This window comes from Pangasianodon hypophthalmus, chromosome 24 (assembly GCF_027358585.1).
Source record: "Pangasianodon hypophthalmus isolate fPanHyp1 chromosome 24, fPanHyp1.pri, whole genome shotgun sequence".
NCBI lineage: Eukaryota > Metazoa > Chordata > Actinopteri > Siluriformes > Pangasiidae > Pangasianodon > Pangasianodon hypophthalmus.
In genome coordinates this window covers 14,720,050-14,739,340 of record NC_069733.1, presented here as the reverse complement: position 1 = coordinate 14,739,340, position 19,291 = coordinate 14,720,050, and the positions used below count along the sequence as shown (strand labels likewise).

The 19,291-nt window shown below is 39.7% G+C and overlaps 1 protein-coding gene across 2 annotated transcripts; it reads right to left on the bottom strand.

The window, feature by feature from the left end:
• Positions 1 to 424: 424 nt before the first annotated feature.
• On the bottom strand, positions 425 to 11,445 carry tsc1a (TSC complex subunit 1a). Of its 2 annotated transcripts, none has more exons than XM_026931407.3 (22): positions 11,154 to 11,445; positions 10,415 to 10,601; positions 9,487 to 9,590; positions 9,216 to 9,368; positions 8,784 to 8,928; positions 8,245 to 8,399; positions 8,045 to 8,118; positions 7,800 to 7,960; positions 7,590 to 7,702; positions 6,883 to 7,045; positions 6,662 to 6,780; positions 6,477 to 6,525; positions 6,246 to 6,326; positions 5,333 to 5,819; positions 5,143 to 5,213; positions 3,933 to 4,099; positions 3,520 to 3,702; positions 3,197 to 3,307; positions 2,964 to 3,086; positions 2,169 to 2,356; positions 1,827 to 1,991; positions 425 to 1,000 (listed from the first exon to the last, which is right to left on the bottom strand). In XM_026931407.3, the coding sequence occupies exons 2-22, from the start codon at positions 10,521 to 10,523 to the stop codon at positions 547 to 549; spliced, it is 3,375 nt and encodes a 1,124-aa protein (XP_026787208.1). In that variant the 5' UTR covers positions 10,524 to 10,601; positions 11,154 to 11,445; the 3' UTR covers positions 425 to 546. The 2 variants fall into 2 exon arrangements, with proteins under 2 accessions (XP_026787208.1, XP_026787209.1); XM_026931408.3 differs by having other exon boundaries at positions 5,170 to 5,213.
• Positions 11,446 to 19,291: the final 7,846 nt, after the last annotated feature.

Below are 19,291 nucleotides of genomic sequence, written 5' to 3'. Positions count from 1 at the left end.
AATACGATAAGGGCGAAAACACAATCCACACACAAAATAACCACCACTGCAGCGTGCTTTACACACATCTGAAGCTGAAATGTCTATCAAACAATCCAATACAGGGATAAACCCAAATTGAAACGATAACAAATGTCTCAAGTGTACTTTTTATGCGACAGCAAAGTGCTCTTATTTCACACCACGGTGGTTACAAGACTCTTTAAGAGTGGATGGATTGGTTAAAGCTACAATCAGTATGTTTTAGGTTCGAGTTTAATGAAATCTGAAGAACTGTGAGCGCAGCCCAAAAAACAAACACGACCCCTAAAACATAGTGATCCTATAGCTTTAAGCCCTCGGTAATATACACGTCTCTCTTTTTTTGGCTGTTTTGTAATACAGTAGAGTTTTTAAAAAAATTTTGCTAAAACAATGCAGTCCACTCTTTTTAAAATTAAGAGGGCTGCAGAGGTCAAAACATCTTTTTTTTTTTTTAATCATTCTGTCTAGTGTTGCAAGCAAATCTACAGCAGCAGTCCCGCTAACTCCACCTTCCCAGCTCCTTTATGTCTTCTCCTGGTGGGTCTCATTGTAATCCATGATGTGCAGGTCCTGCTGTTTGCGCCTCTGGATGTTGTAAGCGCGGGCCCTGTGCCGATCCACAGGCGGGAAGTCGGGCTCTTCCTCTGCCAGCCTCTGGGACCCTGTGAGCTCAGTGCGTTTCTCAGCAGCTTCTGAGCTCTGGTCATGAAGCCGGTGGGCGTGCTCCTCCACATACGGACTCTTTGTCTTCTTCAGCAGCTCTTGGTTGTGCATTCCCAAGAAGCTCTGAGCCGAAGGAGAGTTGCAGGACAGGACAGAAAGGTCTTCTTCCTGACTGCCGTTGATCAGTGCAGTGGATGGTGGGGATCCGGGAGACAGCGGTGAGAGCTCGCCGTTCACACACAAATAAGAAGTTTCCTCTCTTTTCCCTGACTCGGAGGTTTGAGCTGAAGTGGATGTGTTGCTGCCGTTTGGCCTGAAATAAATACAAATGGAAATTTTACTCAAGGTCCTCTTGAGGATGAAACATGGTATATTTTCAATATAGTCCTTTGCTGCTCAGAATATTTGAATGTATGGGCGCCGAGAAGCGAAGCTCAGTAAACATTGAATTAGATATTAGATCACTTTCTTAATATCATTATCATTAAAATTACTGGTAAAGTGTTAGATCTGACTGTGTTGTACGCCTTTTTTTGTTCAAAAAACAAAAGTGGCCTTTTTGACCATTGTCGGACAAATTATTTAAGTGCATCCCTAAAAATATAGTTAACTGATGTTAACTATATACTTGTTTAATGTTAACCAAGTCAAACATTCTCCTTTTGCCTTGACAGAAAACGAGAGCGCCACATCAGCGCATCCTTCACATGGGAAAACTGAGTCGAGACAAATGCTTCGGCCAAAACGTTACTATTGTTAGATGAGGGAGAGGGGACGGGGGCTTCCAATCTGTCACTTCATATCAGAGAGGTCAAAACACCTGTGCAATTGTCAATCATTCCAGATTCACTGGCTTGTCTCCCATTTCTATTGTATTTTTTATTGTCTTTTGTGTATGTTTAAATGAAAATGAGGAGCTCCTACACAAAATACATGAAGTCTGGCAGGTCTGCATTCTGCTTTCACAAGGACATTTTAGTATCCATTATAAGCACCATAGTTGAAGTTAATATTAATAATCGGGGACAGGGCTTCATTTCTCCATGCCAAGGTCAAGAAAGATGGAGGAAAAACAGATGGAAAGATGTAAACACTATTCATTTTTACACAGTTTGTTAAAAAGATTGTGTGCTGCTCACTTCTGGTTTTGAGGGCTGCCTGGTTCAGCTGCTCCTCCTGCTGGTGTGCTGTTTGAGAGGCTGGCAAGCTCGAGCTGACTGTACAGCTGGAGCATTTCCGACTGTAGCGCCTGAGTCACATGCTTCTGGGCAAGATACCTGTTCTCAGAAGCCTGCAGCTGCCCTCTGCAGGAGAGAACACACCAGCATAAATGTTGGAATAAAAAGAAAGAATCAAACTCAATCACAACAACATGTACTGAAGCAGAGGCACAAGAAAATTAAGTCTTATGACATCCATAACCTCTAGTTACACCACTTTAAACCTCATGTAAGATGGTTTGATAAGTGAGAGGCTTGTACTTGGCCTGATTTTTGACATTTTCCAGGAGTTTCTTCTGCTCCAGGATGAGGTGCTCTTTCTTGGTAAGCTGGGTCTCCAGGTCGGTGATGCGCTGCTGGGCCGCCTCCAGCCTCTGGCTCTGCTGAATGGAGCTCTGCCTCAACCGCTCGGTCTCTCGTGTGGAACACATCTGCAGCATCTTCTGCTCCTAAAAATCACATACAAAACACACACAAAATGTAAAAATATGAACATACAGAACGGGTCTGACTTAGGCCTAAATTATCATTATGTACTTATGGTGTACTTGGGACCTTTACACTTCCTCAGTAACTGATGTTGCACTGTCACTTTCACTTTAACTCTTTACCACTTCATCTCAACTGTGTTTCACATATCATTCTGCACATTCATGTACATATATATCTATATTCTAAGATATGTATTTAATATTTTTATATAACACTGTTACTATGCCCATTTGCACTATTATTACGCACTTAAACAGTATTTCTCTGCCTTATAGCTGTGCAATGACAATAAAGTTCTGTCTGTCTGTCATTGAGTAAATATTGTTTGGGTCGGATCTGGCCTGCATGATGATCCTGGTCATAGAAGATGCAAATACATTGATTAAAACAAAATTGTGAATTTAGGATATAGGGAAGGCATGACAATGTACATGTTGGGGATTTTAATAGTTGAACGCAAACATCAACAGGACAGAAACCATTAAGTAGTGATTTAAAACTATCAGTGGATTGCTAATAAAATGAACATTGTAACTTTTTATATAAAACAAGTTTCATGCTTACTTTATGAGAGTCTGGTCCAAGGCGCTGGACCTCCTGCACACACAGTTTATTGGCTTCGCCCAGCAGTAACAGCTGTTTGTTCAAGAAAGCCATCTGTTGCTCCAGGCTTTCACTGTTGTTGAGCTGTGATGTGGAGAAGACAAACTAAGTCTATCACTCTGTGAAAAAGTGCATTATACTTTATGTATTGTGCATGCAAATACAGCCGATTTTAGTCCAGATGTTCCTCTCACCTTGATAGACAGCTGGCTGAGCAGGTGTCCTGTATTGCACACTTTGTTATTGGCTCTCTGCAGCTCCGCCTCCATCTCGCCCATTCGCTTCTTACTTTCCTGCAAGTCACTCTGACGAGGAATCAAGATATGTTCACTATTTGAAAGATTCTTTTTTTTTTCTAAAGAATATTCAGCAATCTCCAAACACTTTTTTTAATCCAATCCACCCAAGCACAACCACTCATATCCATTTATTCATTTCCCTAAAGGCAAGAGCACCTCAGGCACATGACTCCATCAGCTGCTTTTCCTGTTCTTTTATCCTGAGTGAATGCACTGACCTGCAGCTCCTGAGTCTTGGTACAGTAGTCATTCCTCTCGTGCTGGAGCTTCTGGAGCTGGCGGTGGAGCTGCTGCACCTGCGCCTCTCCTTCCTGCTGCAGACGTTTGGAGCGCTCCTGCTCTTCCTGCAGACTCGCCCGCAGAGTCTGGATCTCCACCTCCTGCAGCCGCAGCTGGGCCTTCTGCAACATCATCGCACACAAATGTTCGATAATTAACCAACATGATACTCATCAGTTGATAAAGTAACATGAATATGATAAAAACTCTCCTGGCTATATCAATTAGCAAAAATGATTCTACGCAACATCTCTCATTACAGCTAATGGCGGTTCACCAGGCAAATGTGTTAAAGTAAGAAATTGCTTCAATCTCTTCTTTTTTAAACAGGTGTAACATTAAGCTCCTTCACCATGGAGTTGTTCTGCTCCTCCAGTGCAGTGGCGTTGATGACACGGCGGAGTAGGCGGCGGTTGCGCAGTGCGTGCTGCTCTCTTTTGTGCCTCTCATAGAGCAGATGGTTGTGCAGGAGCAGCAGCTGACTGCGCAACAGTGCCAGCTCATCAGGGGCTCCTGAGCCTACGTGTGCAAAATACACCATCATCGATACCAAAAAACACTCCTTTAATTTTCAGTTACATAACTGTTCTACATTAGGGGTGTAAAGGTACATCATGACAAGATGCACCGCAATGCTTAAATGTGACAATGGGCATCATGGGTATGTGCGATAATGTGCATAAAAGTGCACTGTTTTATCAGAATAGATCCCAAACTGCGCAACCCACAGAGTTAAAATATACAGACAGCACATTGGGCCCTATAGCTCCAGATCACAATGACTGACGTGCATTATACATTATACACTTACACGACCACGTTATAACAGATAAAAACAGCTCTTCAGTAGCTTTCAAATGACACCATTCGTTTGCCTGATATTGAGGTTGCAGAAATGGGCAGTTTAGCTGATTTTGGAGCTCTGTTTCTGCTACAGAGCTCATTACGTTTCAATCAATCATTTCAAAGTCCTCAGGTCAGATGCTTTGTTTATTCAATCAAAATTTAGGGGAGAATTTACAAATTTATTAATTTTTAAGATATGGCAAAGCTGTAGTACATTTTGTTTACAATATTAAACCTCTGTTTTTAGCAATTTTTAATTTAATTTTGAATTTATAAAGACAAAAATGCACACTGGCATTGGTGATTATACAGGAGGAGTCTTATCAGTCATAATTTTTCTTCATTCAAATTTTGTTCCCATTTTCTCAGAATTGATTTATGAATGCAGCAGCAAATCATGACTTTAATGTATTGTTACACCCCTATTCTACATACATATCTAGAGTTTACATGACATAATTTACTATTATGATACAATAACAGATTACAACTTATATTTTGACATTAAATGTAATATTTAAAGAAATCCAAATGGAAAATCAGAGAATTAAGAAAATAAATAATATGTGTGGAGTCATCTTAAAGGAAAGACAAATAATTAGGGGAAAAAGAAATGAATACAAACAGACAGGCAGGAGAGGATCCAAATGACAGGTTGGAGGACAGATCTTCATAATAGTTTGCAGAGTCAATGTGTATATTATATTACTGAATACCTTTTCCTTTAGTGCTATGATGTTTACCTCCACAGTGTGGCTCAGCCAAGGGGTTTGATGAAAAAGGAGATCTGAAAGACAAAATATCATTGGGATTTCATTTATACTAATATTACTAGTTATGAACCTGGACTCATTATCTGTTTTTAAAAAGGTACAAGAAATACTGGACTCCTATATCACTGTTTACCTCTTTAACACTTTTTCATGAAGGTCATGACCTTGCTGAATGAGACGATCCAGTACCTCCAGGGGGGACGTAGCAGACAGATCCCCCACCTCCACCTCCTCTCTGCAAGCCTTCTGCTGAGACTCGGCGGTCTTCCTCTCCACAAACAGAGAGGCCAGCTTGGGCAAGGCCAGGTCGAAGAGATGCTCGTAGGGAAACGAGCCCTTACACAGCTCCAAGGAGGTGTCTTCAGCTGCAGAAGGGCTCAAGGTGTTCTCTATGGGAGTGAAACAGGGCCACAAGTTCCAGGAAGGCTGCTGATCTGCTCCTTTAGTGGTGCTCACTGCCTTGTCTGGGGTGGAGGCCAGATTATGAGGCAGGGTATAAATGCTGGGGTTCAAGGGGAGGGGTGTGTCGGTGGTGCTGGAGAAGGACGAGTCTGGGGCTGGTGTGGGGAGCGGGTCGAGTTTGCCCTGGGTTAGTGTCAGCAGCTCTGCTGTGATGGCATCTGAAGTGTAACAGTGGTGAAACATGAATTTAAAAAAATATATTATTACAAAACATTTTCTCAACCTACAACTGTGCTTCAACTGAACAGTGACAACGTTTTTTAAATTGGCAGTGAATTCAGCTTTGAGCAATCCTAAAACGAGGGCTTCAATGATCAGTGATGGTAAAAAGTGATTAGTAAAGGAAGGAGTGTATTGGCATGTTTTAAACCTGCATATTCGTGAATATTCATAGAACGTAGCAATTTTAACAAGGATCAATGTTCCTAGATTATTTTTAGTACTTTCTTTGACACTTACCAATAAATTTAAACAATTTGTTATGTTACATACAATACATTTAATGGCATACAATTAAAAGTGACACTTCAATTTGACTAAACACAAAAATTAGGCTGTTTTTTTTTTTTAATTTAAATACCTACCTTCCTCTTTCTCTCTCTCCGTCCTCTTCACATAGTCAGAGAGCTCCGTCAATGAAAAAGGACTAAGACCATCGCCTGTACCTGAGAAACAGCACAAAGCATGAACTTTTTAGTCTAAAATAGATGTCCATATTCTGTAATCTCAAAACAACTAGTACTATAAGGAATAAAAGAAAGATCACAATTAAAGTAGAGGATGACTGTCCTAAACTGAAAACACTGTATGCTCACCTTTGCCATTGATAGTTGTGGGGTTGCCTTTTTTAATCTCCTCATTTGCCTGGGCAAGTTCATGTAAAGCAGAGATTTTCAAAAGAAAAGAGATAAAATTCAGATCATTCACAACATGATGATTTTTCTATTATTCCTCCTAAATGGTAGGAGCTTAAATGGAATTATAACATTTACTATTATACCTTAGGAACTGGGAGAGTAATGCTGGTGGGTTGGGCAGTGTGCTCGAGTTCCCCCGAGAGCAATGGGAGAGGGGAGGACCCTGAGGGTGTGGAGGCAGACGGAGTCCACTTCCCATCCACTGCGAAATATACATTACATTACTCAACCTTAAACACTAAAACCAAACTCATCTTAATATCACATATATAAAGATCCCAAAACAGCACTTCAGCTCCCTGACCTGGTGTGCTCGGGACCCGCCCTAAGAAGTGGGAGGCACTGTGTGAGAGATCAGAGACGGTGGTGGGGGACATTCCTCTGGAGCTGGGAGGGGTGCTCATCCCACACACAGAGGAAGGGCTCCACATGGCCTCCTTCATCCCTGAGGACATCGCCTCAAGACCCTGTCAACACAATCGTATACCGCATAGCTCATTTAAAGTCCCAAAACGATTTGTTTTATTTCCTCTAATGGCGTCTTGCAAGTTGGTCTAATACAATTTCACCAAGAACCAACTAGTTTCACAGAAAGAAGCCATTAGACTGAATTGGCAGATGATCAGACACAGATCCGTTGAAATGATAATCTTCCAATCAGCTAAGAACGTTAACCCCTGAGGTACCATGGCTTGTAATATGATTTGTACCATAAATCTTTTTATATAGCAGAATAGGTTCCATTCCATAAGTACAATAAGTACATTTGAACTTTTTCTTCTATCAAACTTTCTTGTACTTTCATACTTCATGTGAATTTAAGAGTTTATATATTTATTCTTTGTTTTTCAATCTAATTTTACCAGTGAATTTATTCAGATTAAGTTTTACTTCAGTAAAGAATTTGAGTATTTTTACTACCTCTGTGCTTTTTTTTTGTGTTTGTTTTACTTGACATGACATTGATTTCATGTCCATTTGTGAGTGTAAGAGCTTGTCAGGATGATTTACCTGTAGACTGGGGGTCTGTGGACTGAGGCCTGGATGCTGAGTGACTGTCAGATGGGGTAAGGAAAGGGAAAGGGACTGGCGCACTGTGGCCATTGAGGTGAAAGATGAACTTCCTGTAAAGACACACAATGCACAACCCTTTGTAATTGATGTAAATTCTTTAACCGAAAAAAAAAAATTGTATTGATGTAGAAATGAGTGCATCCTAACCATGGGTGCGGAGATCTGAGCAGGACCTGCTGCTGTCGACGAGGCGCCGTGGCACATGGTCAGGCAGGGACGAGTAGCCCTCCTCACAAGACGCTTCCTTAGGGTCCAGGGACACTTTGGCACATTCGATCACAATGTCGTGGGTCTCAAACCTCTTCCACCTGGAGCAAAGGAAGAGAACACTTAACAACAGATTAACACGCTGAAATGTGAACGTCACTGGCATTTAGTTCACTCAGGCTCACCTAATCGGGTCCAGTTCATAGTCTTTGGTTCCAGTAACAAGCTCTGGATGTATCCGCACATGTTCAAGCATCGGCTGATGAAAACAGAACCAGTTGTGTTTAAATAAAGCATGACATAGATATTTTGCGCATATGGAATTTGATTTGACACCCAACAAAATGGAGCATAATGGAGAACAACGCAGGAGCAGCACACGCACCTTAACTACTTCCTCAAAAGTGTCCACGTTCTCCTTCATGCTGTAGTGGGCGCGCAGGTAGGACACAAAGTTGCAGGGGTACATGCCGTAGAGGCGATGAAAGAAAGAGTACACGCTGGCGTGCAGGTGAACTGCATACGCTCCCTGAGCATGACCTAGAGGATACACACAACACATCACACAATTAATATTTAGAATATTACATTTATATTTATAATGTTTAGAGAAATTTTACAGTAGTGTCTTCTTGCAAATGTTTTCTGCTCAGTACTGATTTGGTTTTGGTTATGGCCGTCGTTATGGGAATCGAGTAGACAACACTGAACCATTTTGAGCATGCGTTTGGTTAAGTAATCAATTTAAACCACTGTTTCCTGTTTTGTAATTTTATTTAATGATACACAAAAAGTAGATCCTTGTGAGTTAGTGGTCTCAATATCACTAGCAAGCTACTTAGCTAGCATTACTACATATTACAGATAAACATTGTATGTTACAAATAAATAAATATTATTATAAAAGGGGTTATTGTACATTACCTGGGTTTCTCTGATTCCAAGCTGCAAGTCGTCCGAAGATGTCGAAAAACTCAAACAGGAGCTGTTTGCTGGTCTGTTGTATCATGGGTAGCAGGATGACTAACACCAACACTCCAGTTATAAGAACCACAACATCTGACTCAGTCTGTTGATGGAGAAACACAAAGCAGAGAGAGAGACAAAAACGGTTACAAGGCAACACAGCTATGTAGAAATATGATTAAATCCAAATATGATTTTGGATAAGATGAAAAGATATTTTCATTAAAGACTGACATATAGCATTTATTTATTTATGTATTTGTGTAACTCATGTTCAGGTCACCAGCATTAAAATTACACTCTATATCTTGGACAGATCTAGGACAATCTCCATTTTCAAAAACCACCGATTCAGAGTTCGTTCTGCTTGGATGCCTTCTCACTCAGTACCTTGAGGCATTTGAGTAGTGAAGCGAGCAGAGGGAAGCGAGCGATCTTGTGAATCCACGACGGCTGCTTGCGAACAACATGACCGAGGAGGGTGAGGGTTGGGAGCCTGCTGCTAGGCTTGGCCATGCACTCATTCATCTTGTCTAAAAGGTGCTTCAGGGAGAAGACACACACGTAATGATTAATGCAGGAACGTGGCTTTAAAAAGCAATGAAACAAACCATTCTTAGGCATTAAAACTTCAAATCGAGAGTGCAAATTCTGTCCTCACCTTGTCGTGAGGCTCCCTGATGGAGAACAGGAGGTCCACAGCCTGAGGAGAGCTGGTATCCAGATAATAATCCACAAGGCCATTGAGAAGCACAGACCCTTTATCTAACACAAACATCGACAAATAAGACATTACAAAACTCAGCGTCCAAAATGTTACCATACAATCAGTTACTACATAGTCAACTACTATATAGTTTGTAGGTATATAAATGTGAGCTGGTGATGATATAATATCAATATTGTGACAAATTATATAACATTTCTGAGATATTATAGGCGTAACAATATTTTTTTGGATTTTATTTTCTATAACAGTTACAAACACTGAATGCAGATATTAGATGTTAAAATTTTCTATCATTCAAATAATTTAGTTTTGTAAATATTAATCATTTTTTATGCATTGCTACTGTTTCATCCACAATTTGTTAGAAAACTTATATATCATGATGAATATAATTTATTACAGAAATAACTTTAGTGCAAAAGGATCACCATAGTACCATAGCTGATCTAATATTATTTGGATGACGCATCATGCATAGCATCAGATGCTTCACACAACAAGTGCTTCAACTGTTTTATTGTTATTGGAGCCATAAACGAATGATTAATAGTGAAGCATTAAAAGGTAACGGTTGTCTTCTTTCAGTCAATGTTAGTTGCTTATCCTGATCTCTGTAAGCAAGAATTTTATGTACCAAGACCTTCACAAACTTTAGGTGAATACCGCTGACCTGATATGATATATGAAATATTATATATGATATATGATAGGTGTGCCTGATGAAATGGTCGATATATGTAGTATGTATAATCTAAATGTGGTCACTGAGTGTGCTTTGTGTCTAACCCAAGTGTGAAGAAATGCAAGCATGTGCAAGCTGCATAGGAAGAGTTCACAGCGTGATGTGAAGGTGACAAACCTGCACTAAGGTGCTCCTGTAAGACACTTCTGACCTGCTCCAGCTCATGCAGATCTGTGGACTCCAGAAGCGGGAGGAGGTCGAACACATTTGGCTGGTCCTTGGCCATGTTAGTGCAGGACAGATGGCAGGACTACAGGCTTTGTCACAGCGGATCCTAAGGCTCTCTTGGGTCAACATGGAGTGCCTGGGCAAAACATGTTGATTCAGCTTATGCACGAGAGCTGTGCATGGATCAGGGTGGTGATAAACGCTAGATTAGGTTAATATTACAAGCTGAACTGTGAATCTGTTCTGAGCAAAGCAGGACGTGCAGAACTGCACTGCACTATACTATACTATACTATACTGCACTGCATGGAGCTAACGTTAGTTCCACTTAACGCTTTTGTTGTTTGTTATAATGCCATTTCTGCAGCTACACCGCATTACGTGATCAAATATAACTGCAATCAGTCACAGGAAACACAGGAAAATAGACATTAGGATTTAATAAGACATTAAAATAGCACTTTAAACACTCTGCCTAAGAATCCAGCCTAACGATTGACTGACAGCAACATCCCAGCTAATGTTAAACGTTAGCTAGTTGGCTAACAAGCTGAAAACATCTCGTTTAGCTCAGGCTAACAGCAGTGACACGCTCCCACCTCAAACACCGTCAGCTAACTAAAAAGTCTTAAGCACAATGCACCAGGTTACAACTCGCCAGCTGATTTAAAACACTTTATTTTAGTACCTTTTAAAAAGCCTGGACCGTACACGTTGCCGCCATCTTGGACACCTCACGACCCTGTGCGCGTCTCCGCGGAGGAAAAAATAGTCCCTCAGCGATTTCGTAATAAGTCCAAGTGCAAATACAAGTCCAGCGATTAATGCTAGAGGACGCTCACAGAGTTCACAGTCACTATCTCACAGTACTGCAGCATGCCTATTCGCTGTTATAGTTGTGTGATCGGAGCTAGAGCAAATCTAAAGGAAAGAATAGAGAGCGGAGTTCAGCGTGACAGGAGCCGAGTGCGCATGCGCCGAATTAAAAACAAATGACGTCATTGATGTTTATTCATCACCTGCAGGCTCGATAGGTAGCGCCAGGTAACCTGATAATGACATATTATATAACAGATATTTAGTCATACTTCCTCTCAGTGCATGATCCTCTACAGATATACAGATATAGAGATAAACCTTTGCAGATATACATATGAAGTTCTGTAAGATAATACCTGTATAATATTACCTTATATAAGTAAGGTAAATAAATAGTGCCTTTTTTTTTTTGTTTTGTTTTTTGGGAGGGGAAGGAACTATCACAGATGGGGAGTAACAAATTGCAATTACTTTCTTAGTGTATGTAAAGGAAAGCTCCATCCTGAAACACATTAAATATGTTTGTATTGAAATATGTGAGAAGTTAGCAGTTGTCTGCTGTGGTGACATCACAGGGTGAGATTGCTTTTTGGGGTGGTGGTAGCACAGACGTCAAGACCTTGATCGGAAGGTTGTGAGCTCAAAATCCCACAACTGCCAAGCTGCCGGGCCCTTGAGCAAAGCCCTTATCCCACAACTGCTCAGTTGAATAAATGAGATAAATGTAAGTCTGTCTGGATAAATCTGGTTAAATCTACAACTATGTTCCATATCTGCACTACTACATTTAATTTAACTTATTGTATTTTATATTTTATATTTTGTGTGTGTACGTGTTGTATCTTGCTACTGACCATGCTGCTGTAACACAAGAATTTCCCTCATGGGATCAATAAAGTATATCTATCTATCTATCTATCTATCTATCTATCTACAAAGGCGTCTGCGAAAATGCCATAAATGTAAATTGCTAGCTTAGTTACAATAGTGATTAACAGGAAACAGTTTCAGAGACAATAAATAATAACAATCATTTTCTGTTATTTCCTTAAAACAGAAGATTTCCTTAGAACTTTAACCTTGAAGTAGTGCAGACACTGATGCAAATGCAGTTCAAAGTTGCAATGCAATGCAGCTATATGACACAGAGTTAAGGCAAAGGCTTGGCCCAACTAGTTAGCGATCAACAAGATGACAACCACAATGGCGTTGATGGTGGTATTAGCTTGAAAGTTGTAGCTTTGGAAGCTGATCTGATTGAGCAGAGCATGCAGATGAGGAGCTGAAAGAGCTGGACAGGCCAAAAGACTAAAGCGCTGCTGCACTCTCTTTAGGCAGAGATGAAGCGAAGACTAAATCCCACTTCACTACCATCAGCAGGTAGTCGAACAGTATTGTGGGTAATGTAGGAAACTGTTAACCAAAGTGATAATAGGCTAACATTGATGAATGAAGTTTAAACTAAAAAAAAATCAACTTAGAATTTCATTACAAGATAAACTCTGGGCATCACATTATTTATAAATATTAATACAGTCAGGTCCATAAATATTGGGACATCGACACAATTCTAACATTTTTGGCTCTATACACCACCACAATGGATTTCAAATGAAACGAACAAGATGTGCTTTAACTGCAGACTGTCAGCTTTAATTTGAGGGTATTTACATCCAAATCAGGTGAACGGTGTAGGAATTACAACAGTTTGCATATGTGCCTCCCACTTGTTAAGGGACCAAAAGTGATGGGACAATTGGCTTCTCAGCTGTTCCATGGCCAGGTGTGTGTTATTCCCTCATTATCCCAATTACAATGAGCAGATAAAAGGTCCAGAGTTCATTTCAAGTGTGCTATTGTGGAATCTGTTGCTGTCAACTCTCAAGATGAGATCCAAAGAGCTGTCACTATCAGTGAAGCAAGCCATCATTAGGCTGAAAAAACAAAACAAACCCATCAGAGAGATAGCAAAAACATTAGGCGTGGCCAAAACAACTGTTTGGAACATTCTTAAAAAGAAGGAACGCACCGGTGAGCTCAGCAACACCAAAAGACCCGGAAGACCACGGAAAACAACTGTGGTGGATGACCGAAGAATTCTTTCCCTGGTGAAGAAAACACCCTTCACAACAGTTGGCCAGATCAAGAACACTCTCCAGGAGGTAGGTGTATGTGTGTCAAAGTCAACAATCAAGAGAAGACTTCACCAGAGTGAATACAGAGGGTTCACCACAAGATGTAAACCATCGGTGAGCCTCAAAAACAGGAAGGCCAGATTAGAGTTTGCCAAACGACATCTAAAAAAGCCTTCACAGTTCTGGAACAACATCCTATGGACAGATGAGACCAAGATCAACTTGTACCAGAGTGATGGGAAGAGAAGAGTATGGAGAAGGAACGGAACTGCTCATGATCCTAAGCATACCACCTCATCAGTGAAGCATGGTGGTGGTAGTGTCATGGCGTGGGCATGTATGGCTGCCAATGGAACTGGTTCTCTTGTATTTATTGATGATGTGACTGCTGACAAAAGCAGCAGGATGAATTCTGAAGTGTTTCGGGCAATATTATCTGCTCATATTCAGCCAAATGCTTCAGAACTCATTGGACGGCGCTTCACAGTGCAAATGGACAATGACCCAAAGCATACTGCAAAAGCAACCAAAGAGTTTTTGAAGGGAAAGAAGTGGACTGTTATGCAATGCCAAGTCAATCACCTGACCTGAATCCGATTGAGCATGCATTTCACTTGCTGAAGACAAAACTGAAGGGAAAATGCCCCAAGAACAAGCAGGAACTGAAGACAGTTGCAGTAGAGGCCTGGCAGAGCATCACCAGGGATGCAACCCAGCGTCTGGTGATGTCTATGCGTTCCAGACTTCGGGCTGTAATTGACTGCAAAGGATTTGCAACCAAGTATTAAAAAGTGAAAGTTTGATTTATGATTATTATTCTGTCCCATTACTTTTGGTCCCTTAACAAGTGGGAGGCACATATGCAAACTGTTGTAATTCCTACACCGTTCACCTGATTTGGATGTAAATACCCTCAAATTAAAGCTGACAGTCTGCAGTTAAAGCACATCTTGTTCGTTTCATTTGAAATCCATTGTGGTGGTGTATAGAGCCAAAAATGTTAGAATTGTGTCGATGTCCCAATATTTATGGACCTGACTGTATGCTAGCTGTTCCGGGTGTTTTTTTTTGTTTTTTTCTACTTAATGCCCTTGACATTTACCCACTACATTTTAAATGAAAAAATCTCTATTTCACTACATCTTTAACATGTGACAGCAAGAATGAGACCTAATTGCCATCAATGTAATCTATCTGTTGATGCGTACACTTTGTATTTATATTGTGACAAAAAGCTATTAGCATTCAGCTAGTTTGTATCATCATGCTATGTAACACTAAAGAAATTAGGAATAAAGCTGTTGTTAGTTAACCTGAGATAATGTTTTCCCCAACCTCTTGGTTCCTTGGTGAAAGATGGAGTAATTTATCATCAGTGACTGAAATCAGTTTGTGATTTGTACTCACACATTCATTTATTTTCATGTTATTACGACTATGAAAAGAGTAATACAAACTTTAACAATTAACATAAAAGCAATAAATAACTAGGTATAAGTGGGTAGCATTGCTGCCTCATAGCTCCAGGGCTCGTGGTTCAAACCTGAGCTTGGGTTACTGATTGTGCAGAGTTTCATTTGCTCTGACTGTGTCTGTGTGGGTTTCCTCCGGGTTCTGCGGTTTCCTTTCACCACCCGGAAATATGCTGGTAAGCAGTTTGCCCTTTGTGTGAATGAGTGTGTTAATGAGTGTGTGCATGGTGCCCTGTGATGGCCTGGCTACCCACCCAGTATTCTTCAAGCCCGGTGTTCCTGGAATGGACTCCTTATACACTGTGACCCTGAAAAGGATAAAGTGGTTACTGAAGAAGAATGAACTAGGGATAACTTTTCGGCAGCTGGAGTGAATATAACTGTTAGGAGAAATTGCGACAGGATCTAATTAACTGTGAATTAATTATCAACAATAATTTTGTAAAACTGGACACTTTGGAGTTAAAAATGTTACTGAGTAAGGGAAGATTTTAAATGCACTGACTATATATATTTCATTTGAGACTGGCTTTGTGTTTTGTTGTACCATAACGCTGTAGCATACTACATTGTCGTAGTGTGTTCACACAGCTCTAGAACTTATACAAAAATTATACATTATAATTTTCTATACTTTCTACAATAAAATATTGTCTTCAAGCCATGCATGAGACTTTTAATGTGATTTGCAGTAATGATACAGTAATCCACATAGCACTAGTATAATATTTACAATACTGGAAGATTGTATCAAAGGACCTTATAGTACCACAACATTAAATTTACTGTAAAACTAGCTGCCAAAGTTTCTTCCATTCTTTTTTTTGTTTGTTTGTTTTTTAGTTTACTTTTGATGTGTAGTGCAACAAGTTTAAACCAGGAGTAAAGCTAAGCAGAAAACCTGGCATGAGACCTCTTAGCTAACTAGCTAACATTTACTACCTATTAGCCTGCTAGTTTATTTAGGTAATTCAAATAGTAGGTGGCAGGTATATAAATTTAAATACAAATTATATCTAAGTTCCCATCAAAACTGGTAACTGACATTTTTACATCTAGCACAGTTTGACTTTATTGAAGAACAACAGCTAAGAGGTGAGGTAACATTTACATAGCTAGCTAATAAATATTCTAATACTTAGCACAGTTAGCTAAATAGCTACTTGGAAAAGCTACTTATATGAAGTGACTGCTTTAATAAACACATTTTCAAGCTTATTCAAACAGTTGAAATAGTAGTCCAACTAAACCTGCTGTAATGTAGCAGTGATATTTATGCTAAATTTCGATTAGCCACACAGTCCTGTAAAATAGTTGTGCAGTCTATTTAAAATGTGTCAAGACTGTAAACATATATCGAAGTATGATGCTGTAAATAATATTAAATATAAGTAATTTTACAGTGTGAATGTAAAATATACACCTTTTAATTTCTATAGTTTTGTACATGCTCTTTTCAGTGAGTCAGATCATTTGGCTCGGCTCAAGAGTCGACTCTTTCGGCTCGCAAACGGTTCCTTGCCACCCCCCACCTTTTTTTTTTTTTTTTTGTGATATTATAACCAGTGATTGCTCTTCGTGCGGCTGAATTTGTTTCATGAACGCTTGCATTTTGATTAAACTATACTGCGAGGGTAAGAACACTGCCCACTTCTACAAAAAAAAAAAGAAAAGGAATAAACGACTCCTATACATGCGAGTCGGCTCTCTAGCCATAAAGAGTGATTCAAAGAGCCAACTCGTTCACAAATGACACACAGCTAGTCAGCAGAGCAACATTCATCTCAGAAAAGACTGTCTCAAGTCTTGTGTCAAGTTTCAGACTCTAGTTGCTGCAGAGAAATCCTAAATCATTAAATCCCAAAGCATTAATCAAGATGACTGGACAGATCTAAAGATCCTAGAACAGCTTGATCAAGTGGTTCTCTGATACATTTTTTGTGCATGCATAACATATGAAGATGCTTGATGCTTGGCAGCTGCTTGCAGATCAGTCATCTGTAGCTCTCAAAATAGAAATACAAGCTATGCCGAACTATTCAAAGGCTTGTCTGAGGGTGCACAGCTCTCCATATTTTATAGGCTTTTGCCTAATGGCTGTACCACAGCTAGGGGGTGCTATAAAATTTATTTCAGTAGTACTTAAGTTCACTGCTCATGCTGTGAATGCTGGTTTGAGGCATAGTCTAGCATTTGGATCTCTCATTTGTATTTGCAGCAGACTTTCTCTCAGCTCACTCCAGCATACTATTTCATAAAGCTGCCAATGTTGTCTATGTCTTTGGCACTAATTGCGTAGGCAGCTATTTCATTTCTGGCAGGGATTTACCTTTAATTAACCAGAAAGCCACCAAACCATATGTTGTACTCTCCCACACAGCCCTGTGCTGAGCTGTGAGCAGTTCTAAACTTTCCTGCTTGCCAGCAGAACATTACATGTAAACGCTCAGTGATTCTAGTTGAAAACGATCATCTTCAGTACCTCTGATATATGCTAGTGGATCAGAATGACAATGACAATGACAAAGGATTGTCTTATGTTACTGTCTTCACCTACTGGACCAGCTATAATGTTGTTGATGTAATATGCAACACCATCAATCATTATGTTTTGTTTACTTTGACTTCATTTAGAGTTCTTCATTTACAGAGTCATAATCCTACATAAATCTATAAAACCAAATTCCTGATCTTCAGCAGCAAGATCATTTTTATCAAATACAATTTGAGAAATGAGCTTGCAGCTGCTCCCAACTGCAATTAGTTAGTAGTAGCAGCTTAATCAATAAATGATAAGACCATCATGCATCCATTATATAGCCAATCATTTTTCATTTGACTAGTTCAAGGGTCCCTGGTTCAGTCCTGAGCTCTGGTTACAATTTGTATGGAGTTACGCATGTTCTTCTCATGTCTGATTAGGATTCCTCCGGGCTCTCTGGTTTCCTCCCACCTCCCAAAAACATATCCGTATATCTGGATTGACTACTAGACATTTAAATTGTGAAGTCCTACACCCAGTCTTCCCGGGATAGGCTCCGAATCCACCGCAACCTTGACCAAAACTTTTACTCCTGCTTTCAATTAGTTAGAACATTTAATTATTAGATGCCCAGTGATTATATATGTGTTTAGCAAAAATAGTTTTGATTGCCATTACAAGAAATACATTCATGAATACAGAAATAACTGATATGTAAAATTCCATACTCAAACAAAATCATATACTAGACTGCTTCAAAGCCTTATTGAAATCAATCTTCATCTTTCGTTGGTCAGCACAATCCACATTCTCCCATAAATGTCTATGTTTATTTAATTCTTTTGTTCATGTTTTATTTCTTGCTACTATGAAGACTTGTGTTTAGCTTGAACTGCATATCCATGAGGTGGAGCTGTTTCTCTGAATCAGCTGCCTTCCTCACTGTCACCTCCTCTAGTGTTAAACACACATCTTACCCATGATGACATACCTGTAAGTCCTAACATACAATATAACTGCAATATCAAGCATAGAGTACATTTGGAAAATGCTTCCTTCGCTTTCTGTTTTAAAAGAGCCAGATGTAACAAGAACAACTCCTATTTATTTAAAATACTCCTCATGTGTATTAAATTTGTGCAAATGATCTTAAATCCAATTATGTTATCATGTTTAATTAACAGCCCCAGTGAGTGTTTTTTCTTTGTTTTACTTAAGGCACCACATCTCTCTGGTTCTTCTGGAGTGGGATGTGCAGACTGTTACATGCTCATGAAGCATACTCAAGAAAAGCTTACAGTTTGCACTGGAATCTATTTACAGTAATGAGAAGGTGTCCATGCCAGCCGTGGTGAAGACAATGCTTCAGCTGAGTTTTCTCCTTTCCAGGCCTAATGCTGAAGGAATGGCACGACCTGTGATTGTCTTTTGTTGTGCTAGACAATCGAGAAGCAGCCTCCTCATTAGATGCACTCAGGAATCATTAAACAGACATTCAGGTTTAGCCTTTACATGGGGCAGAGCAGTTTAAATTAAGCATGCAATGAACATATGCTACAAGAAGACAATCAGGCATGATTCCTATGCAGTAGGAGTAGGAGGTTTTATTTTTTTCTCATTTGAGCTGTATGCAATTGTGCTTTCCTCTAAGCTCTGCAGGAGATCTTTATATTATTATTATTATTATTATTATTATTGTTATTATTATTATTATGCACATTACACCAGCCCCTAAACATTATTTGCATCATATCTCCCCCCAAAAAAATCTGTTCCATACTGTCGCATACTTCTGATACTGTAATCACTCTATGCAAATAAGAAACAATGTAATGTGTTAGAAATTCACCTGTGCAATATAGCAATATATATATCCCACTGCGGTAGCTATGAATAGATCTGCAAGTTGCTGAAATCA

What these genes read in the sequence shown, in the direction of transcription:
- tsc1a (XM_026931407.3), bottom strand. Translation starts at nt 10,523, where the DNA reads ATGGCCAAGGACCAGCCAAATGTGTTCGACCTCCTCCCGCTTCTGGAG. An exon ending in ACAGGAGCACCTTAGTGCAG is followed by an intron (nt 9,591 to 10,414) that starts GTTTGTCACCTT and finishes TGTTTGTGTTAG; the next exon opens with ATAAAGGGTCTGTGCTTCTC. An exon ending in TTACTCTCCCAGTTCCTAAG is followed by an intron (nt 6,526 to 6,661) that starts GTATAATAGTAA and finishes GAACTTGCCCAG; the next exon opens with GCAAATGAGGAGATTAAAAA.